Source organism: Sceloporus occidentalis, unplaced genomic scaffold (assembly GCF_023333645.1).
Source record: "Sceloporus occidentalis isolate IW3139 unplaced genomic scaffold, rSceOcc1.0.p SCAF_5, whole genome shotgun sequence".
Taxonomy (NCBI): Eukaryota; Metazoa; Chordata; class Lepidosauria; order Squamata; family Phrynosomatidae; genus Sceloporus; species Sceloporus occidentalis.
Window position 1 is genome coordinate 96866288 of NW_028316985.1, and position 21447 is coordinate 96887734.

Below are 21447 nucleotides of genomic sequence, written 5' to 3' on the forward strand. Positions count from 1 at the left end.
TTTTCCCCTGAATCTCCTGTTCTCAGTTCACACTTTCTGTGAAGTTGAATGAGACTCTTGGAGATCTTCGAACCACGCTGCCACGATCCAGTGAATTTATTATAACCTTTCCTTAACACACACTGGGACTTGTTAAGGATTTATAGTTCCCATCCCTGTCTAAACTAAGCAAATAATAATTGAACTAAAGCATGTGTAAGGTAGTGTATGAATAGTCGATACTTTTAAAGAAAATATTTATTCTATTAACAAAAATAATATAAATCATACAAGGTCTTTTGATCTTGCAGGTACAAGCCAACAGAAAAAAATTTAATAAGGCCCTAATCATTCTAACTGACACATTCCTAAATACTAATACAGAGATGGAATCTTCCAGCCTAGATGGGTTTGAGATGTAGTTACTGGCCTTGGTCTAGCACCAACTACCTTCCTGAAATATGCTTTCATGACACAGCCTCAACACTGCAGTTTTTCCAACTGGCAAGACCCACATCAAGTGAGATACTGTCACTTCAGACTCCCCACTGCAGAAGCTCCTCCAACTGATCTCAGAGGCCTTTTATATCCCTCTGTTGGAAGCTTCTGGAAGAAACTCTCACTCCTGCTCACTGATTGGCCAAGTGGGCCTTCCGTCAGCGGTGATGTAATTGCTCATTTGCATGTACCTCCCTCCCAGCTTAATTCTTTATTGCCTGACCGAAGTGGAGGCCAGTCATTACAACTGGCTACCAAATATCCAATGGATAAAACAACTCTTTCTGATGGTAGTCATGATAATTTGTAACACCAACATTTATTGTTGCATGTTGCAACATTTGTTTAAGTGTTGTTGGAGTTTTGCACTTCCTATGCTGGAACCTTGTAAAATAGATAAGATTAAGGAAACTCAAAGGTGGTTCAGCACTCTCCTTGAGGGGGGAAAGATGTGAGTGAACGAGGCCATAACCATTCTGGTAGCACTTGTGGGTTTAGAGTCCGGAACCCTCTGTAGGCCCTGACTATATAAGGAATTTGTTATCTTATAAGGAGCTATGACCATTTAAGGAAATTATTACTATAAAAGGCAAGAAACTGGTGGCAGATTGTGGTAGGCAGACTGCAGTGTGCTGGCAAGTGTTGATTGGGGGAAAGAGGACTGTATTGGGACTGAAGTTGTATATAAGTCTGTAGCCACTGTGGATCTGGATCCTGGCGTTGGCACCCCTGAGTGCTCAAGTTTAGGCTTGTTAACATAAAGCCAATATCTTGGACCAAGAAATGTGTGGTCATTGCTTGGGAGTCGGGTTGAGGCTGCACCTTTAAGGAGGCAAAGGTGATAGTATGGTTTGTATTCTGACTCCCACCTGCAAATATAAGACCTGGTTGAAAGAGTTTAGGGACGGACAAACAAAAACTGCAACAAGATCAGGATTGAGAGAGCCACCCACCCCTAGCTGGTAAATAAGCACTGATATTACAGAAAATTGAGACAAAAGCTAAAATTGAAACATATGACTGCTTGGAACACTTAGATGTGCACCATGCCATGCCTCTTGGTGTATGAGTTCATATTTAAATGCCTTAATTCTTCTCTAAAATAGAAGAGCCTTTCCAGTCTATAATTTTATTATTATTACAACATGAGAAGAGTGCAAAGAAATAAATGGCAAGAGGCTGTGAATTGGGGAGGATCAATACTAATGCAATACTTGCTTTCAAGAGGAATGCTTCTTTCTCATTTTTGATCTGCTGCTCCATTTCCTCATAGAGATGCTGAATTTCTTCATCATAAGCAGCAATCTTCCTAGGCAGAAAGAGAGGGGGGAAAAACAACAGGATTCATATTTAAGGTCCCTGAGTGGTGGAAATGAGGAGGATAAAAGTTATAGTACCTATTGTAGCCAATTTGGTTTGTGGAAAATTAGCACAGGAGTGCAATTGTTGAGCGTCTAATTCATCCCTTAATGTTGTTTTGATGTATAGCTATAGATGTGTATTCTAAATTGGCTTAGAGATCTATATTTATTAGTTTAGCAAGGAATCCCTTGAAGACTATGTAATCATAGAATCATAGAGTTGGAAGAGACCACAAGGGTCATGCAGTCCAACCTCCTGCTATGCAGAAACTCTCACTCAAAGCATCCCCAACAGATGACCATCCAGCCTCTATTTAAAGACCTCGAAGTAGGGAGACTTCACTACTCTCTGAGGAAGTGTGTTCCACTGTAGAACAGCCCTTACTGTCAGGAAGTTCCTCCTAATGTTGAGCTGGAATCTCTTTTCCTGTAGCTTGCATCCATTGCTCCGGGTCCTAGTCTCTGGAGCAGCAGAAAACAACTTTGCTCCTTGTTCACTATGACATCCCTTCGAGTATTTAAACAGGGCTAACATATCACCTCTTAACCTTCTCTTCTCAAGGCTAAACTTTCCCATCCTTTGGATACGCTCCAGTTTTTCAGCATCCTTTTTGAATTGTGGTGCCCAGAACTGGACACAGTATTCCACGTGAGGCCTGACCAAAGCAGAATAGAGTAGCACTATTACTTCACTTGATCTAGACACTATACTTTTATTGATGCAGCCTAAAATCGCATTAGCCTTTGTAGCTGCCGCATTGCACTGGTGACTCATGTTCAACTTGTGATCTACTTGGACTCCTAGATCCATTTCACACTTGGTCCTGTTACCAAGTTTGGTTTTAATAAAATTTTGGGTACATGCGGTCTGTGTTATGACCTCTGACTGACCCCATAGAGGACCCACCATTAACCAACAAATTAAACAACATTAACACATACACATTATTACAAGACAAAAACAAAACAGAACAAAACAAAACAAAACAAAACAATTAAAACAGTATACTACGGTAGCATTTCCAGGGAGGATCTTGGGGACTCTCATGAGAAGAGGGATTCCTGAGGCCGGGGTTATCTATCCTGGTAAGGCCTGCCAGAAGAGATCCGTCTTGACAGCCGTTTTAAAGATGTCTAAAGATGTCAATTGACGGATCTCGTCCAGCAGGTCGTTCCATAATCTGGGGGCGACAACAGAAAAAGCCCTCTGGGAGGTAGCCGAAAGCCTAGATCTTTGAGGCTGCAGCAAATTCCTCCCAGAGGACCGGAGTGTGCGGGGAGGATTATATGGGAGGAGGTGGTCCCTGAGATAGTTTGGACCCAAGCCATTTAGGGCTTTAAAGGTGATAACCAACACCTTGTACTGGGCCCGAAAACTAATAGGCAGCCAGCGGAGGGACTTTAATACCGGAGTAATATGGTCCCTCCTCGATGTTCCTGACACTACTCTGGCCGCCATGTTCTGCACTAATTGCAGTTTCCGAATCAAGCACAAGGGTAGCCCCATGTAGAGCGCATTACAGAAATCTAGACGTGAGGCATCTAGTGGCCATAGGAGTGTCAAAAATTTAAGTATTCCTGGAAACCAGGCACACAACACACCAACTGCACTCACTTCAGCTGTTTTGGAAGAATGTGGAATGAATTTCTTTGCTTTTATTTCTGTTACTTCTCAAAGTCAGATAACTTGGAACAGATAACAGGGGAGCCCTGGTGGCACAGTGGTTAACTACCTACATCACAACTAATAAAGCTGTATTCTGCATCATCGGCGACTCCACAATACTTAAACCTTTACATGAACATAACTTGACTGGGACATGAGTACAGTGCACCTATAAGCTGAAAGCCATGCCAGAAAAGCCCCTCACATGCCCTGGGGGAAGTAATGGGGTGCATGCCCATGGTGTGTGTGCACCGCTGTGTCATGGAGCGCCATGGGCACAAGCGCCATTACTTGCAATGGGGCTCCAGCATATGTGGATTTCCCTTTACTCAGAAGGATCCGGAACAGATCCCCGCATAAGGGGAGGGCCCACTGTACATAAGTTCATAAAATTCTGTTTCACGTGGAATGATAGTAGTCATGTTCTATCTACTTAGCAAGTTGTACAGTCAAGTGTTTCAAATACTGCAGTGTTCTCCATCAATTAGGAGGCAGGATCTTTATAAACTGGGGGGAAAGTTGAATAATAAAGAAGCCACCACTGACCATCTTCATTGCTACAGAAGGCTGAGTACTTGCTGCTATGTTTTTAGAAATTCAATTTCTAATTTTGTGAATAATGTACTGTTTGTTTTTAAACCCTCAGTCTTGTGCACCATGGGAATATTTAGGATGGCATATTGAAATTAACAGTACGGGAAGTTGAACTGGGCTTCACTATGGTTGTTCTTAGCATATAACAATGAGAGAGAAAGGATTGCCTACTCTATCTACCCTACCTCCCTTTCCTGAACTGGTTGATCAATTTAGGAATCTGATAATTGTGCCCCCTATATGATATCATGGAAATAGACAAACTAACCTGTCTGATGAGAGGGGGCTTGATGGACAAATATAGGAAAGAGCAGTGAAAACTACATACAGTGGGCCCTTGCCTTACGCGGGGATCCATTCCGGATCCCTCCATGTATGGCGAATTCCGACTATGCTCAAGCCCCATTGGAAACAATGGGGCTTGTGCACAGTGGTGCGGCGGCGTGCGGGGCGCAACGGGCGCACACACCCATTCAATTGAACGGGACGTGACGCCCCTTCCGCCCCGCCCATGCCCCGTGGCTTGAGCGCGTATGCTCAAGCCGCGTAAAGCGCGCCCGCGTATGACGCGGGCGCGCTGTATATTTAAAACATTTATGGGAGGAAGAAAGTATATATGGAGTAACAGATTAAGAAGTTAATATAAAACAAATAAGATATAAACAATGCATAAAAAATCAAATTTCTGGATTTTGAGGGGTTTCTCTTTTATTTTAAATACTTATTTTTCCCGTGGTTGAAGAATTGTAAAAGTAATAAAGCATAAATGTAGAGACATGGTCTTTCAGTGTCAAGACATACTTCTTCCTGTGTGGTGTCACAGGTTGTATAGAGCCCAGAATGTCTACTGATGCCCTTTGAAAGGGTGTCTCGATGAGCAGGCAGTAGGGGGTCTTTGACTTTGTCAAGACAGGTTCCTGCTCATTGGCATACATCACAAGACTTGACATAGTCTTCAAGAACTTGTCCATAGCTGTCCCAATAAATTTTCTGCCTCACTCTCTCCTTGGTCCAGCCAATTCTAGCATGCCAGCTCAGATGGCCATACACTGGGCTGAGAGCCTAGTATGATTTGGGACCACCTACTACTTCATGCTCTCAAAATCTACCCTGTGGCTCTTAGGAAGACATTCCCTGTAAAGAAGCCCTGCCTTTAGCACATACATGAACCGGTTGTGCTTTACTAGAAGTACCTGTCGACCCTTTCTTGGCCAATTGCCTAATTGGCTCTAGTCTTGGATCCAGTTGTTGGGACCATCCAAAGGCAGAAGAACCACCAAGTGATGGTTGGTGACTGTCTTCCTCTTCTTGAGGTATAGGTCATTTGTGAAGATTGTTATCACTTGTACCATCCTCTTGTTTTTCCAGGTCTGGATCTCTGGAGTTATCCTCCTTCTCTTCTGTGGGCCTATCAGACTTCTTTGCCCTTCCCATGCAGACTTCTATCTTCCAGTGCTTGGCCTGTCTTCCAGTAGGTAAGTTGTAAAACCAGTTCAACCTATCTACCTCTAAACTCCTCTGTCCCAAGCATCTGGTCTTCCAAAGATGGTCCATGATGCAATTGCCAAGTAAAACTGACATGCTGTGATGCTGACCCACGACACCCTTCCAGTGGTCAGTCTGGATGGGGACAGAACGATATTTGCCATGACAAGGGGTGCATGCGACAAGTTGCAGTCTTTCAGAAGGTCTTTAAGCACCTCTGGCCCTTATCACACATGAGACTGGAACTCAAATCCAGAGCCAATTCGAATTGAAGGGGAAGCAGAGTCAATTCACGTGATGAATTATCACATGTGAAGAACGAAATTGTGGTGATTCCTGAGTCAAAGTAGAGTGAGTGCACATTAAATTATCACACCGGTACATACCATGCGGATTCAATGATTCGAATTGGGACCCTTGCGCATCGTGAATGCATTGTGAACCTTTGCACTTCCGAGGTGAAGAAGGGGGCCACTTCTTGATTCCACTTTCACATGAATGCTAGCCTCACACGAATGATTGCTTCACATTTCTTCCTCCCTTCTATTTTTCCATCCCTGGCAGCCAAATCCAAACAGGTCCTCTGTGTCAAATCCCCCATCCATTTCAGCCACATCTACATCTCTCCTCCTGTCATTCTCCTCATCTATTTCAGCCACATCTACATCTCTCCTCCTCATCCATTTCAGCTCCATCTACATATATCCTCCTGTCATTCTCTTCATCTATTTCAGCTCTATCTACATCTATCCTCCTGTCATTCTCCTCATCCGTTTCAGCTCCATCTACATCTATCCTCCTGTCATTCTCTTCATCTATTTCAGCTCCATCTACATCTATCCTCCTGTCATTCTCTTCATCTATTTCAACTCTATCTACATCTATCCTCCTGTCATTCTCCTCATCCATTTCAGCTCCATCTACATCTATCCTCCTGTCATTCTCTTCATCTATTTCAGCTCCATCTACATCTATCCTCCTGTCATTCTCCTCATCTATTTCAGCTCCATCTACATCTATCCTCCTGTCATTCTCCTCATCTATTTCAGCTCCATCTACATCTATCCTCCTGTCATTCTCCTCATCTATTACAGCTCCATCTACATTTATCCTCCTGTCATTCTCCTCATCTATTTCAGCTCTATCTACATCTATCCTCCTGTCATTCTCCTCATCCATTTCAGCCACATCTTCGTGTCAGAGCCCCCATCCATTTAAGATTATTATTAAAGAATTTATTATTATTATTATTAATAATAATAATAATAATTATTATTATTATTATTATTATTATTATTATTAAAACAAATCCTTTCACTGCAAAATAATCATTGTAGAAGCTGCAGGTTTACTTGGAAGTAAATCCTTTGGATCTGAAGGAGACCCATTTTTAGGAGTGCAGAAATGGTCTGGTTTTCCTTATTCTCCATGCTCCCTAAAATACCACCTCCCTGAATCCAATCCACTCTCCTTCCCTTTGTAACAGTTTTTGTCATTAAGGAGTCACAATAGATCGACTCTAGTTTATTTAGGGGACTACGAGATGTTGGTTAGATGGAGGGTCTTGAGGTCAACCAAGATCCATCAATGTATGTTTCAGGGGAGGGATTAGATGTCTTCAACAGAGCAGCAATTCAAGTTGTGCAGGGCAATGGAAGATATGGCATTAGCAGGGCAAAAGGTCATTACAGAAGAAGACGTGATAGATGTCTGATATCTATTCTGCCTTCCATTCGCCCTGCTACCCCAAAAGATCGGGAGAGCATGCCTAATGATTCACCAAACCTTTCTCTGCTCTTATGTAATGCCAGGTCAGTGAAGAATAAGTCCCGTATCATCTATGACTTACTGATAGATCACAACGCTGACCTGGCATGTATCACAGAGACCTCACTGGGAACAGATAGCTCTGTAACCTGGACTCAGGCCCTTCCAGCCGGGTACTCCGTCAATGAGCAGATAAGGGGAAGCTAACAGGGAGGAGGCGTAGCCATAATCCATAAAAACAATCTCACTTTAACCAGGATACCTATCCGTGCATTAAACCACACTGAATGCATTTACCTTTGCTTGAAGACCAGGGAGAGTTTGGGGATTCTGTTGATCTATCGTCCACCCCATAACTTAACAGACTCCCTAGCTGAGCTGACACAACTAGTCTCAGAGCTGATGTTGGAATCGGCTAGGCTGTTAGTCCTGGGCGACCTCAACATCCCCCTCAAGGCTGATTTGACTAATCTTACTGGTGCGGCTCGGGAGTTCATGGGTTTCATGACAAACATGGGCCTCTCCCAAATAGTCTCTGAGCCCACGCATTCCGCAGGTCATACTCTTGATGTGGTCTTTTGCACAGAACAGGCATATTTGTGAGCAGAAATAACTAGTATCTCCGCATTATCATGGACGGATCATTTCCTGGTTAAGGTTGGACTGAAGGCTACTATTCCTCCCTCTAGAGGTGGAGGACCAATTAGAATGGTATGCCCTCGAAGGCTGATGGAACCCATTAGGTTCCAAGAAGCCCTAGGAGGTTCTATGGTTGGCAGTGCCGGCAACTCTGTCAAAGTTCTGGTTAATTTGTGGAATAACAACATCACCAGAGCTATAGAAATGATCGCTCCCAAGCGTCCTTTCCAACCCACTAAAAACCGTAACCCTTGGTACACTGAAGAGCTTAAACAAATGAAGCGGGTTGGACAACGACTAGAGAAGCGTTGGCTGAAATCTCAACTCATATCTGATAAGATACTTCATAGGACTTTTCTTAGGTCCTATCAAGTGGCGATAGATGCAGCCAAGAAATCTTTCTATTCTGCATCTATCGCGTCTGTGAAATCTCGTCCAGCTGAAATCTCGTTCAGGGTGGTAAGGAGTTTAACAAAACTGCCTCCCACCCAGAACCCCCTATTAGAGTCAACCATAGCTCACTGTGACGCTTTTAATGATTATTTTACAGATAAAATCTCTCGGATAAGAGCTGATTTGGATGACAACTTTAAGTCAGAAGCAATGAGAAAGGCATCCAATGCCTCTGCCATTACTGTTAGACTGGATCAATTTGAGTCGGTAAGTACTGAGGACGTGGACAAGCTCCTTAGTAGTCTGAAAAAAAATGACTTGCCCTCTTGATCCTTGCCCATCCTGGCTGGCTGTCCAAGGGGGTAATACAGTCAAGCTGATGCTGAAAAATATAATCAATGCATCCTTCAGGGAGGGTAACCTGCCTTCTTGTCTTAAGGAGGCAGTAGTCAGACCACTCTTAAAAAAGCCCTCACTGGACCCTCTGGATAGAAATAATTATAGGCCAGTCTCGTTGTTGCCATTCTTGAGCAAGATGATTGGGAGGCCGGTCGCCAATCAACTACAGGCAATCTTGGATGAAGGTGATTATCTGGACCCATTTCAAACTGGATTCAGGGCGGGATATGGAGTTGAGATGGCATTGGTTGCCTTAGTTGATGATCTCTGTCTGGGCATTGACAGGGGAAGTGTGACCCTGCTGGTGCTCTTAGACCTCTCAGCGGCCTTCGATACTACAGTCGGCCCTTCTTATACACGGATTTTTTATACACAGATTCAAGCATACGCGGTTTGAAAATATTCCAAAAAAGTATAAATTTACCTTAATTTTCCATTTTTATAAGGGACACCATTTTGCTATGTCATTATATTTAATGGGACTTGAGCATACACGGATTTTGTTATACACGGGGGATCTTGGAACCAAACCCCAGCGTATAACAAGGGTCCACTGTATTGACCATGGTATCCTTCTGGAACGCCTGAGAGAATTAGGTATCGGAGGCACTGTTCTACAGTGGTTCCGGTCCTACCTCTCAGGCAGATTCCAGATGGCGGTGCTAGGAGACAGTTGCTCTTCTAAAAGAGAGCTAAAATTTGGTGTCCCCCAGAGCGCCATATTGTCTCCTATGTTGTTTAACATTTACATGAAGCTGCTGGGAGAAATCATCCGGAGACATGGAGCAGGATGTTATCAGTACGCTGATGACACCCAAATATATTTCTCTGTGTCTCAGACTGATGCAGTGACTAAGGATGGCATCTCTCCTCTGAATGCCTGTCTTGGGGCGGTAATGGACTGGATGAGGGAAAACCGACTCAAGCTGAATCCAGGTAAGACGGAGGTACTCGTTATAGGAAACCCAAGCCCAGGTATGGAATTATATCAGCCAGTTCTGGATGGGGTCACACTTCCCCTGAAAGACTGTGTCCGCAGCTTGGGGGTGTTCCATGACTCGTCGCTTCAACTGACAGCTCAGGTGGATGCGACAGTCAGGAACACTTGTTATCAGCTTCGGTTGATACGCTAGCAGCGCCCCTTCCTGGAGCAGGGAGACCTTGAAACAGTTGTGCATGCGCTGGTCACCTCTCAATTGGACTTCTGTAATGCGCTCTACATGGGGCTACCCTTTTGCCAAGTTCAGAAACTTCAACTTATACAAAATATGGCAGCCAGGTTAATTACAGGTACTCGTCGTAACGATCACATAACACTGGTTTTGAAATCCCTTCACTGGCTGCCATTTAGTTTCCGGGCAAGGTACAAGGTGTTGGTGATTACCTTTAAAGCCCTACCTGGCTTGGGTCCAGAATACTTAAGGGAACGCCTTCTTCCGTACTGACCGTCCTGCACTTTAAGTTCCTCTGGGAAGAATCTACTTTGGACAATAAAATCTAGGCTAACTTCAGTCACCCAGAGGGCCTTTTCCATCGCCGCGCCAAAGCTATGGAATGACCTGCCAAAGGAGATCTGCGACATTTCTACTCTTACAGCCCTTAAGAAGACTCCTAAGACGGATCTCTTCTGGCAGGCTTTCCCTACCTAGTTCCTCTCCCCATTTACTGTGACTTACATCACTCTGTCCACCAATTCTTCTCTTAAATTAATGAGAAGAATTAAATTAAATTTAATTGAAATTATATTCTGGCCTCAAAAAGAAGAGCCCTCCCTCCGCCCCAACTGTCATCATCAGACCTGGGAGGGAGTGAAAAGACAGGCCCAATTTCCATCAGGCTTAACTGTAAAATTTACTATACTCACGTTGCTCTGTTTTATTTTACTGTTTTTTATTTATTTTTGTATTTTATTTTATTCTCTTTATTTTTATTGTTGTAACCCACCTGGATTCCTTGTGATTGGGTGGGCTATAAATAATAATAATAATAATAATAATAATAATAATAATAATAATAATTCTCTTAGGTTGCAGCCGCACTGGGGAAATAATCCGGTTTGACTCCAGTTTAACTGTCCTGGCTCAGTGCTATGGAATTCTGGGAACTGTAGTGTTGTGAGACATTGAGCCTTCTCTGGCAGAGAGCTCTGGTGCCTCAGCAAACTAATAACTTCTTCTTCTTCTTATTATTATTATTATTATTGTTATTATTATTTAAAAAAATTATAATTATAATTATTATAATTATTTTCCCTGCTCTCCTTCCCTTTGTAACAGTTGCCTTTTCTTAAGTTGCATCTGCATTGTGGAAATAATCTGGTTTGCCTCCACTTTAACTGTCCTGGCTCAGTGCTATGAAATTCTGGGAGTTGGAGTTTGTTGTGGGGTCCTTGGCTCGAGGCTATGGAATTCTGGGAGTTGGAGTTTGTTGCTCCCCCCAGCCTCTGATGGCCCCCTCCATTGATCCCATCTCTCCCCCCAGCCTCCTGTTTGATTACCTTCCTCCCTGTCAGCTACATCCACTTCCCTCCTTGAACGAGCACCAGAAGCAAATGGGGCAAAATTGCAGCGCAGCATCATGGGAAATGTGGGACCTTGGAGGTTTGGGAGTGTGTGTACCAGGACAGAAACAAAGTTGTATTCCACATCAGACCAATTCAGAGTGAAATCGAAGTGAGCTTAGAAGCAATTTTTGTGAATTCGCTTGTTACCGAATTTATCAAAATGAGGAGTCATTTCGGATTCACTGTGGATGCACCTCGGAACGACCCCCCCATAGAAACCAATCACGTGAGATAATACATCACGTTATCACATGAATTCGTATCGTTGGACCCGCAGTGGCTTCGGATCAGAGCTGCAGAAACCTCCGTGTGATAAACATCACTGTGAGTGAGGCCCCTGTATCTCTGAGAGCCATCACTCATGGCCCATTAACTATCACCTCAACCGTCCAGGCTGATGAGATGAGCCTGGGCTTAACTTATAGTTGCTGAGGTGAGTTATCTTGCATATCTCCTCTTTCCATGGGATTCATCCAATTTATCTGGGTTTTTAACTTCTTGATGTCTTCTTGCTGTTCCAGCTTTGGACTCCATCTTGCCTCTGTGTCTGATTACTTGGCTTGAAATTTTGAGAGAGTCACTTCCCCACCTTTGTCTGAGTGGGACCCTTATTCCACCCTGATAAATTAGCTTTGGGGCAGAATCCACTATGTCCTGGTTCCAATAATGATTGGGTTCCACTCTTGGCCTCACTGATTCTGCTAATTCTGCAGCTGCTGTGATTGTCTTGGGGACTTGCATAAAAACAGGTTCTTTTCTCTCTCAAACTGCAGCTGAAGCTGCCATCACTTCTGCCCCAGTAGTAGACATTGGAGGGTTGGCACTGGGACTTCCTTCTCACATTCACTGTCTCTACCCTAGCTAAACCTAACTATTCTCCAAGTTTTCAGAAAAGCTAGAAAACAAAACAACATTGGAGGACGGAGTGGAAATTGGCAACAGGATTCTCCTTCTGGCAGAGGCAGGGATGTATCCAACCCTCCCTTTCCAGGGAGTTGGAAAAAAGACTTCAGGCCATTTGGAAAAATAGAAGCAATCAGGCCCCATCTTGGGGTTCGAAAGTAAAACGTGATAACCTCACAATAAAGCAAAGAAACATCAGCAAACCAGCCATATAAGAAATCCCCCCTCCCCCTAAAAAAAAACATTTGGGAAATATCTGGCTTTCAAGGATCGGACTACTGCCACCATGCTGCAAAAAGGGGAGTGGTATGTGGCTAAGATCTACCCAATGTAGCAGTACAGTAGTGCTGCCACCAAGCACTTCATTGGAGATTTAATCCCCCTCCCTTCCTGTGTGTGTATCCTTATGGATAACATGAACCTTACTCATCTCCTCTAAATGAACCCTTTTTATAACCTGGTCCCAGAGGCCTTGCAGGCTCATTACACAACCCTTCTGCAGATATTTCTCATGTCAGCCTGTGTTCTGCTCAGCTAGGAGTCATTTTCCTTCCTCTTTCCCCTCTCTCTTTCTTTTTCCTGTACTGCTTTTTCAATTGCATGCTGCTCTTTCTTTCACTCTTTTTCAAAGTCTTTCTTGCCTTTCTTTCTAGATTGCCTATGTTTTCACTCCTCCCCCTACACCCCCCACCCATATTTCCCTGGCTGGTAAACTTTTCTTTGTTTTGTCATCCCTTCTATGCCTCTTTGTAGTGCAAGAGGAGGCAAGGATCTAGTGTGTATGTGTACGTGGGTGTGTGTATGCTGTGGTATGGTAGTCATTCATGGGAGTTGTGTGGGAAAGTTCCAAATTGGAACAAACTTGGCAAATGTGTTTGTGGGGTCCCATGTGGAAGATGCTGTTTGAGGTAACACACTGGGGTACAGAATATCCAAAGCTTGGAAAAGTTTACAACTCTAAAGAATTACAGTACATTGAGAGATTCTAGGAGATGTAATAAAAAAAACAAAGGGATTTTCCCAAGCTGTGCCAATAATTATCAGAGCTACATTCAGGAGGGGTTGACCCTGTGCTGCTCTGATATTCATCATGAATGCTGACTCTTCCTTATTCCTATTTTGAAAACGCATCAACTCTACTTTATTCATGAGTATATGGGTATCCCCTGGGCCAATGAGCCTGCATTGGCTGTAGGGCCCTTATACGAATTGTCTCTTGGTGATCTAATATAATGTGGATGGATGGGGGGGGGGTAGTCCTATTGTTTTGGTTGGTTGTTATCTATGTCTTTTGCTACCTTTTCTAAAAAGAAAAAAGGTGCATCCAGACAGATTGAAAAGTCCCAGATTTTGCTCCTGTTCTTTCTAATTTTACACTGGGTTAAAATAAACCAAGCTGGGGAGCTGGTATCAAAAGTACCCGATTGTCTAGGAGCTGACAAAATATTTTGGGCTGAGCAAAACATGTATGGATCTCCAAAGTAAAATCTGAAAGAACAGGAACAAAATCAAATCGGGAGGGATCCACAAAAAATAGTCTGTCTTGCCAGATGATGAATCTGAGGCTGAACTCCTCATCAGCCCCTATGACTCTTGCAGTTATATAGATAATCCCTCCTCCCTGATCCTGCAGATGCCAGACTAGAACTTTCATCAGAGGCAGCAGCAGATGCAGAGGCAAGAACTGGAACCACCTCAGAAATAATGTCATTTGAGACTGCTTTAATTACCCTGGCTCAATGCTAGAAATTTCTGGGAACTGTAGTTTTGTGAGATGTTTAGCCTTCTTTGTCAGAGAGCTCTGGTGCAACAATAAACTACAATTCCCAGTATTCCCTAGCACTGAGCTGGATTATTTCTTTGGTGTGTTTTGGGCCCTTGTGAAGTTAAATGCTATACACTGGTGCCTCGGGATACGAAATGATCGGGTTACGAAATTTCCGGGATACGAAAAAGTTGGATTGGCAAAAACTGTTTCGGGTTACGAAATATTTTTCGGGTTACGAAATTCATTTCGGCGCGAAATTCAAATGCTGCAAAGTGCAGCTAGGCTTTCCAGTGCTAACGGATTATTTTTCGGGTTACGAAATTTTCGGGTTACGAAAGGAATGGCGGAACGAATTAATTTCGTAACCCGAGGCACCAGTGTATTTTACATCCTTTGTGTAAATAATGAGATTCTGCTTCATTAGCCATGTTTGTTTCTTTTCTTACAACACATGTTGTCAACTAAAAATAATTAATCTGCCAAAAGATGTTACTTAACTAGAGAGAGAGAGAGAGCACTCTGGATACAAGTAAACTTGAAAGGGACAATGTCAAAGAGAAAGTTGTGATTAGGAAGAAGCACTGACTTTTTTAGGGCACATTCCAATGCATTCTTTTCATGATTGGCTTCTTGGAGCTGAGAAAGTACTTTTGCCAGGAATTCTTCAAAACTGGAAAGCAAGTGGGGTTCATCTCTCTTTAAGTGCAACCAGAGTTTCTTTACACTATTCTCTCTGAAGAAAAAAAAGAAAAAAATACTTGTAAAAAGCAAATATGTTCAAGGCTATAATAGCATTAGCATTTCCAAAGCAAGAATCAAAATTTATCTAGCTTTAATCTTAGTTTGAGCCATCTTGAACCACAATTCTGAGAGAAAGGCAGGCTTTTAGTTAGCTAGCCAGGTTGACAATCCTTGTTAAGACTCAAGGTATGATCAGAAGCTTTAGAATTCTAAAATCTTTCTTCAGAAGCGTAAAGGAGGGAGCGTTAAATCTAAGAGTGCAGAAGCTGGGGTAAGGAAACTGGTTTTTTTACTCCCATTCTAAAGCTAACCGAAATGGAAATATGGAAAGGTGATAGTCACGTTTTATGGGTTTGTAGTGGGGTGAGAATGATCTGTCCAATGAGTAGACCACGTTCTCCTTGTTTAAAATGACACTCATTTGATGATGCCACATGATTTCATTTATGATCTGATGCAGGGCTGCATACCTGCCACTGGATTGCAAACCCAAAGACACAGCAGGGGAAACAGATAACACACTGGGTGAGATGAATTAGGTGCAGGTTATCCAAATCCAATTAAACAATTGCCCAATTAAAAATAACCAAATAGATAGATAGCAAAGGCTGTGCTTTCCATGTATGCCACATATTTGTCAATAGAGGCCATGGGCTGTCAGGGAAATGAAAGAGAAAGAGACAAAGGTGTAGCATGGCAAGGTATTCAAAACTAATTCCACAATCAGCAAGGCCAATCAATCAAGTAAATAAAACAACAAATATAAGAAGAGCAATTGGAGTCAAGCAAAACACATAACATCAAAATTACATAGAAGATGAAATAGGTTGTGGCTTGTCACTACCTAATACATATCAAAGACTGCCTAATAAAGTGGTTTCATGATGGGGGTAAAGGCATATCTTCCCCTGAGTTTGGAGAAACTCCTGGGTTTGGCAGTATGACAGCTGGAACAGTGCAGAGGCTTGAGGTAGCTTGAGAGCTTGCATCACTGTACTTGGCTTGGATTCAGGTCAGCTGACTGGAAAATCTGGACCCATGGACTCAGATCTCCTGGAGTCCTGCATTAGTTTTGAGAAGGAACTGGAGAGAGCTAACTTTGAGCCTTAGGTCTGCAACGGCAGGCAAAACCCATCCTGGAGTGCAAACACTAGGCAAAAGGGGAAACAAAGCTCAGGCAAAAGTGAAAGTGGATGTGTCACTGTGTCTGAGGATTGAAGGGGCTGCCCTATGCAAATTGATTAATAGTCTCAGAACAGATCAAAACCTGCTATTTTAACAAAAACAGAGAAGGGTTGTATGTTTTTTAAAGGAAAGCAGATTGGAAAATGGTGTCATGCCAGCTTAGTAACTGCAGAGGCAGTTGCAGACATTCACTCTAACTGAAAGTGAACATAGAGAAGAAGGGGAGACAAAAAGATAAAAATCATAGAATCATAGAGTTGGAAGAGACCACAAGGGCCATCTAGTCCAACCCCCTACCATGCAGGAAATCTCAATCAAAGCATACCCGACAGATGGCCATCCAGCCTCTGTTTGAAGACCTCCAAGGAAGGAGACTCCACCATTCTCCAAGGAAGTGTGTTCCTTACTGTGAGGAAGTTCCTCCTAATGTTGAGGCGGAATCTCTTTTCCTGTAGCTTGCATCCATTGTTCCAGGTCCTAGTCTCTGGAGCATCCATTGTTCCAGGTCCTAGTCTCTGGAGCAACAGAAAACAAGCTTTCTCCCTCCTCAATATGGCATCCCTTTAAGTATTTAAACAGGACTATCATATCACCTCTTAACCTTCTATTTTCCAGGCTAAACATACCCAGCTCCCTATGTCGTTCCTCATAGGGCATGGTTTCTTTTTGAGTTGTGGTGCCCACAACTGGACACAGTATTCCAGGTGGGATCTGACCAAAGCAGAATAGAGTGGCACTATTACTTCCCTTGATGTTACACTTCTATTGATACAGCCTAAAATCGCATTGGCCTTTTTAGCTGCTGCAGCGCACTGTTGACTAATGTTCAACTTGTGGTCTAGTGTCTATGGAGTATGTCAAACTACAATAGAACAATAGACACTACTGGTCACACAGTCAAACTTCCACTAGGCTCCAAATACACCAACCAGCCTTCCCTCAGTGTATCCTCATTCTTGACCCAATAAACTCTCCCAAAAGACTCTCTGGGACTGGGGAGATTTAACCCCACAGAACCCTGAGCTCACCTTCTGCTGTCTCTTCCTCTACACCCACGCAAAACACTATTTTCCGAGATTGTTTTCCAAGCTCTGTTGCCAAATTACAGAGCCTGAGACTGAAGTTATAATAATTTTACAAGAAGATCTTTGTTAAAGATTTGGAAAATATATATAAAATATATATTTGGAAAAAATATATAAAATATAAGATGCTCTCCACATACACCATATCGGATATCTCCACATGAAGCTTTTTATAAAAGAGAGAATATCATGTATGATAAATGGATTCACATGGGGACTTAATTACATTTCAAGATAACTAATATAAAACAGAAAACAAGAACAATTAAATAAAGAGGGGATTCCCAGCCACTGGTTATTCTATAGGCATTTAAGAAGGAAAATAAATAAATATAGAAATAAAGAATTATGGTTTTGAAGAAAAAATTCCAGATTTAGAAATACTATTAATAAGTGAGAACAAAAAATGCCATCTAAAATATATAAAACACTATTAAAATTGGAAACAGAAGAGGAATTTATTAAGATTCTATAATGAGGTGGACCAAAAATATTGGTCACAAAATTGAAATAAGTAAATGGGGAAAAGTATGCCAAATGGGAAAATGTAAATTGAAAAAGATATGGAAAAAAACAATAAAAAGTTCATTATCTTAAAATAATAAGGAATATATATATATAATGCATTGCAGATGGTATCTCTCCCTGGAAATATCTAAAATGTATAAACAGTTAGATAATAAATGCTGAAAAGAAAAAGGAACATTATAAAGGAACACCATGATCAAAAGTGGACATGTACAAAAATAAAAAGATATTGGGTTATCATACATCAAATAATTGAAGAAATTCTAAATTTTAAATTTCAAATGAAACCGGAAATTTACTGAACAGGCATGATTGACGAAAAAATAGATAAAAAGGATGCTAGAATCTTACACTATATGACTACAGTGTCTAGAATTTTACTGGCACAAAAATGGAAAGAATGTTCAATACCTCTGATACAAGATTCTTTATTAAAACTATTAAAAATGACAGAATTAGATAAGCCGACTTGCCTTATGAAGTATGAAAACCTAGGAAAATTTATACAACATTGGGACAAAGTTATGAATTATATAACTAATTATTGGAGTTTAATAGCAACATTTGGATTTATGGATTAATTACTGAAAAATTTAGTACAAACACTATATCTAGTATTAATCCTTTTATATAGAATTGGAATGTGATAGTTATGTAACTTCAGAACATTTGAAGAATTTAGTCAAACACTAAGTATTGCTAGCTTTGGAAGTCCTCTGCTCTGGTAAAGTAGGGTTCTTGGCATGCTTCACAGAAGATGAAGAGAAGAGGTACAGAAAAGACAAAGAGATGACTCATAGTTGCCTTGTTTCCTGCTGCACTGGGAGATTTAAAACCTTTTAACCTAAATGACCATGTGGAAACCCTAAATTATATATGTCCTTTTCTATATTGGATCCTTTCAACCACAAAATCAGAAATGTTTATTGATTAGCCCTTAAGCCATTTCAAAATAACACAAAACAACGCTAAAACAAGTAAAACACACTATAAAATTCTACAGAAATTCTAAAGCAAATAGAAAAGAACTAAAATGTAATAACATGGACTCTAAAATGTATATAGAGTACTGTATGGCTGTACATTAAAAGTACAGTACCTAAAAATGAGACATAGTTATAAAACTGATCTACATCACAGGTTCAAGATACAAAATGAGTAAAAAAAACCCCAACGAATGTATTACAGCATTAAGATGATAATACATAAGGTAATAAAATTGAATATGAGCATCACACATCAGAATTCTTCATCACCTCTGCAATTTATCCCAATTGACCCCACATATCTAACTCTCGACTGTATGGCTTTACATAAAAAACCGAGCTGTGATAATAGATATATTTGAATCTTGGCCACTCATGAAGTAAGAGATTCTGACATGAGTACCCCAAAACATTGTGCTTTTGATATAGGGACCAAGATACTGATCTCTTTCCTGTTGGTACAAATTACACTTGAACAAAATATCAACTAAATCTTCAATTTCTCGGTCTCCACAGATACACATTCACTCTTTGTAAGGAATACCATTGAATCTTCCATATCTTACCATGGTGTCAAGCTGGCCAAATCTAGCTGTAGTAAATATTTTTAGATAATTTGCTCTTTGAAAAGAGCGTTTAAATTGGCTCAGCCATTTTAAATTACCTACATGGCTAAGGGAGGCTATATCTTTTTGGGCTTCGATATCCAAGATTCTCTGTCTCGCACCCTTTTTTGCTTGGTCATTCATTGTGCATGAATCAGGAAGACCATAGCTCTTTATGAAGTTCATTATTTACATATACCAAAAGGACTGAAGATCGGATTGTGACTGTTCTAAGAGACATAGTCTTGGTAATCTATCAGGCTCCATTTCATTGATTTTACCCCAGTAGTTAAACACTCTGATTTTGGCTTGTGAATAGATGGAATAGATGTCTAATTCAGCTCTAACAGCAGCCACAGATGTCCTTTTATCTACCCCCAATATACTTCTCAGATGCTGAGACTGTGCTAGTTCTACTGCTGAGATGGAATTTAGACCCCAAACTTCCGCCGCATAGGTGTAATCTTGGCTTTATATACATTGATTATTGGGGTTAGGGAACCAGGGTACTTGTGAGCTTTTAGTTTAAATATGAGATTCAAACGAGCTTTTGCTCTAAGTGAACTCTTTTGGTGATGACATGACCACGAGAATGTTACACCAAGGTAGGAAATGGTCTTTACTTGATCTATGGCTCACCCTCTAATTGCCATCTATGTCTCTGCGTTCATTTACCAAATACCATTACATTTGACTTATATTTTTTAATAGTTAAGGAATTGTTCTGGCAATAACAACGAAGTCTTTTTAGTAGTGTCCGCATACCGACTTGCGAGTATGATAACAGTATCATGTCATCAGCATAAAGCAAGGTGTTAAAAGGAGTATGTAGGACGGTAGGCATATGGACTGCAGAGCCTTTCATTGCAGATGGCAGGTCATTAATATATAAATTAAATAATAAGGGGGCTAATAAGCACCCTTGTCTTACCCCTTTGTATGCATCTGTTTAAAACCAAATCTCACTCTCAAACTAGTACCTGTATAAAGGGCTTTGATTAATAACAACAATCACAATTCAATTTTAAGGTCAATTAATTTGTTCCATAGAATTTCTCCATTCACTGTGTCAAATGCTGTGGAAAGATCTATGAAAGCAGCATATAGATGTTTTCCTTTACTAGTATATTTGGCAATAATATGGTTTAGAATAAAGCAGTTGTCAATGGTAGATCGATTTTGTCTAAATCCAGCTTGTTCTTCTGTGAGAATTCCATTATCATTGGCCCAGCTTTAAAGTTTGTTCAAAAGGAACCTCGAGTATATTTTGGCAACAATATCTATTAGGTTAATTGGCCTGTAGTTACTAGAATCTTTGTTGTTAGTTTTTTTTGTGAATGGATACCACTATGGCTATCTTCCAACCACTTGGTATCTGACAGATATTATTTATATGCATAAATAAACCTGTCAGAATTAGTGCCCACCAGTCACTTAAATGTTTGTATAATTTTGCTGTTAAAAAGTCCTCCCCTGGAGCTTTGTTATTTTTCAGACTGTTAATACAGTAATAGACAAGATTTCTTCTTCTGAAACTGGTGACCGGGGGGGGGGGGGGGGGGCAAAGATTCCGTATCTAAGTGATCGGAACTTAAATGCTGGATCTCTGTTATTTGGTGCAAATAGCTTTTGAAAATAATTTTCCCATTCCTTAGCGGGTATGGGGATATCATATGGGAATTCCTTTCCTTTAGAATTCCTGTGACTGAATGCCAAAATATAGCTGAATTTTGACTTTTTGCCGCTGACTCTAAACCCGCCCAAATTGAAATAGAATAATTTTGTTTCTTAAGTTTTATAAGTTTTTTGTATTCCTAAGGGATAACATCTTCATTTGTACATGAATAGAGGAAGACCTCTCTGCCAATCTCAGTGCCAATCTTAGATTGTTTTTCATTATCCTACATTCTGTGTCAAACCAGGGTGAATTACTTTTCTTACGGTTTTCCCTTGTGGGCTTAGATGTTAAATAGTTCTTCAACATTTGGAATAAGTTTGTAAATGCATTTGTGACTGCTACTCAATCAGTCAAAGGTGACCGGGTTGTATTGGCCCAGTTTTCCACATTGTCTAGTTTGAGACTGACTGATATTGCCATAATATCAACTTTAGTCCATCTAAGTCTGCCATTTTGACACGCTTCTTGATTGTCTATGATCCATCTATCAGCCTAACTACTTGGTCTAAGATCTGAACTACCCCGTAGTTTCACACTCACAGGTTGATGATCACTTTCCCCTCTTGGGTGGACAACAACCTCAGAGAAAAGTTCACTTTTGTTTCTCGACACACAGATGAGATC

General features: G+C 41.2%; 1 protein-coding gene across 6 annotated transcripts in view; it reads right to left on the reverse strand.

Moving 5' to 3' along the window:
• The window catches only part of LOC149312532 (EF-hand calcium-binding domain-containing protein 4B-like), a 115276-nt gene that overhangs the window by 51043 nt on the left and 42786 nt on the right, over positions 1 to 21447 (reverse strand). For all 6 annotated transcript variants that reach the window (XR_016281263.1, XR_016281264.1, XM_089524806.1 and 3 more), the window contains 2 exons: positions 14602 to 14748; positions 1696 to 1786 (listed from right to left, as the gene is read on the reverse strand). Coding sequence is in view for 4 of the 6 variants with exons in the window: in XM_089524806.1 (XP_089380932.1) it covers positions 1696 to 1786; positions 14602 to 14748 (238 nt within the window). In the remaining 2 variants the exon portion in view is untranslated. The remainder of the gene's footprint in view (positions 1 to 1695; positions 1787 to 14601; positions 14749 to 21447) is intronic.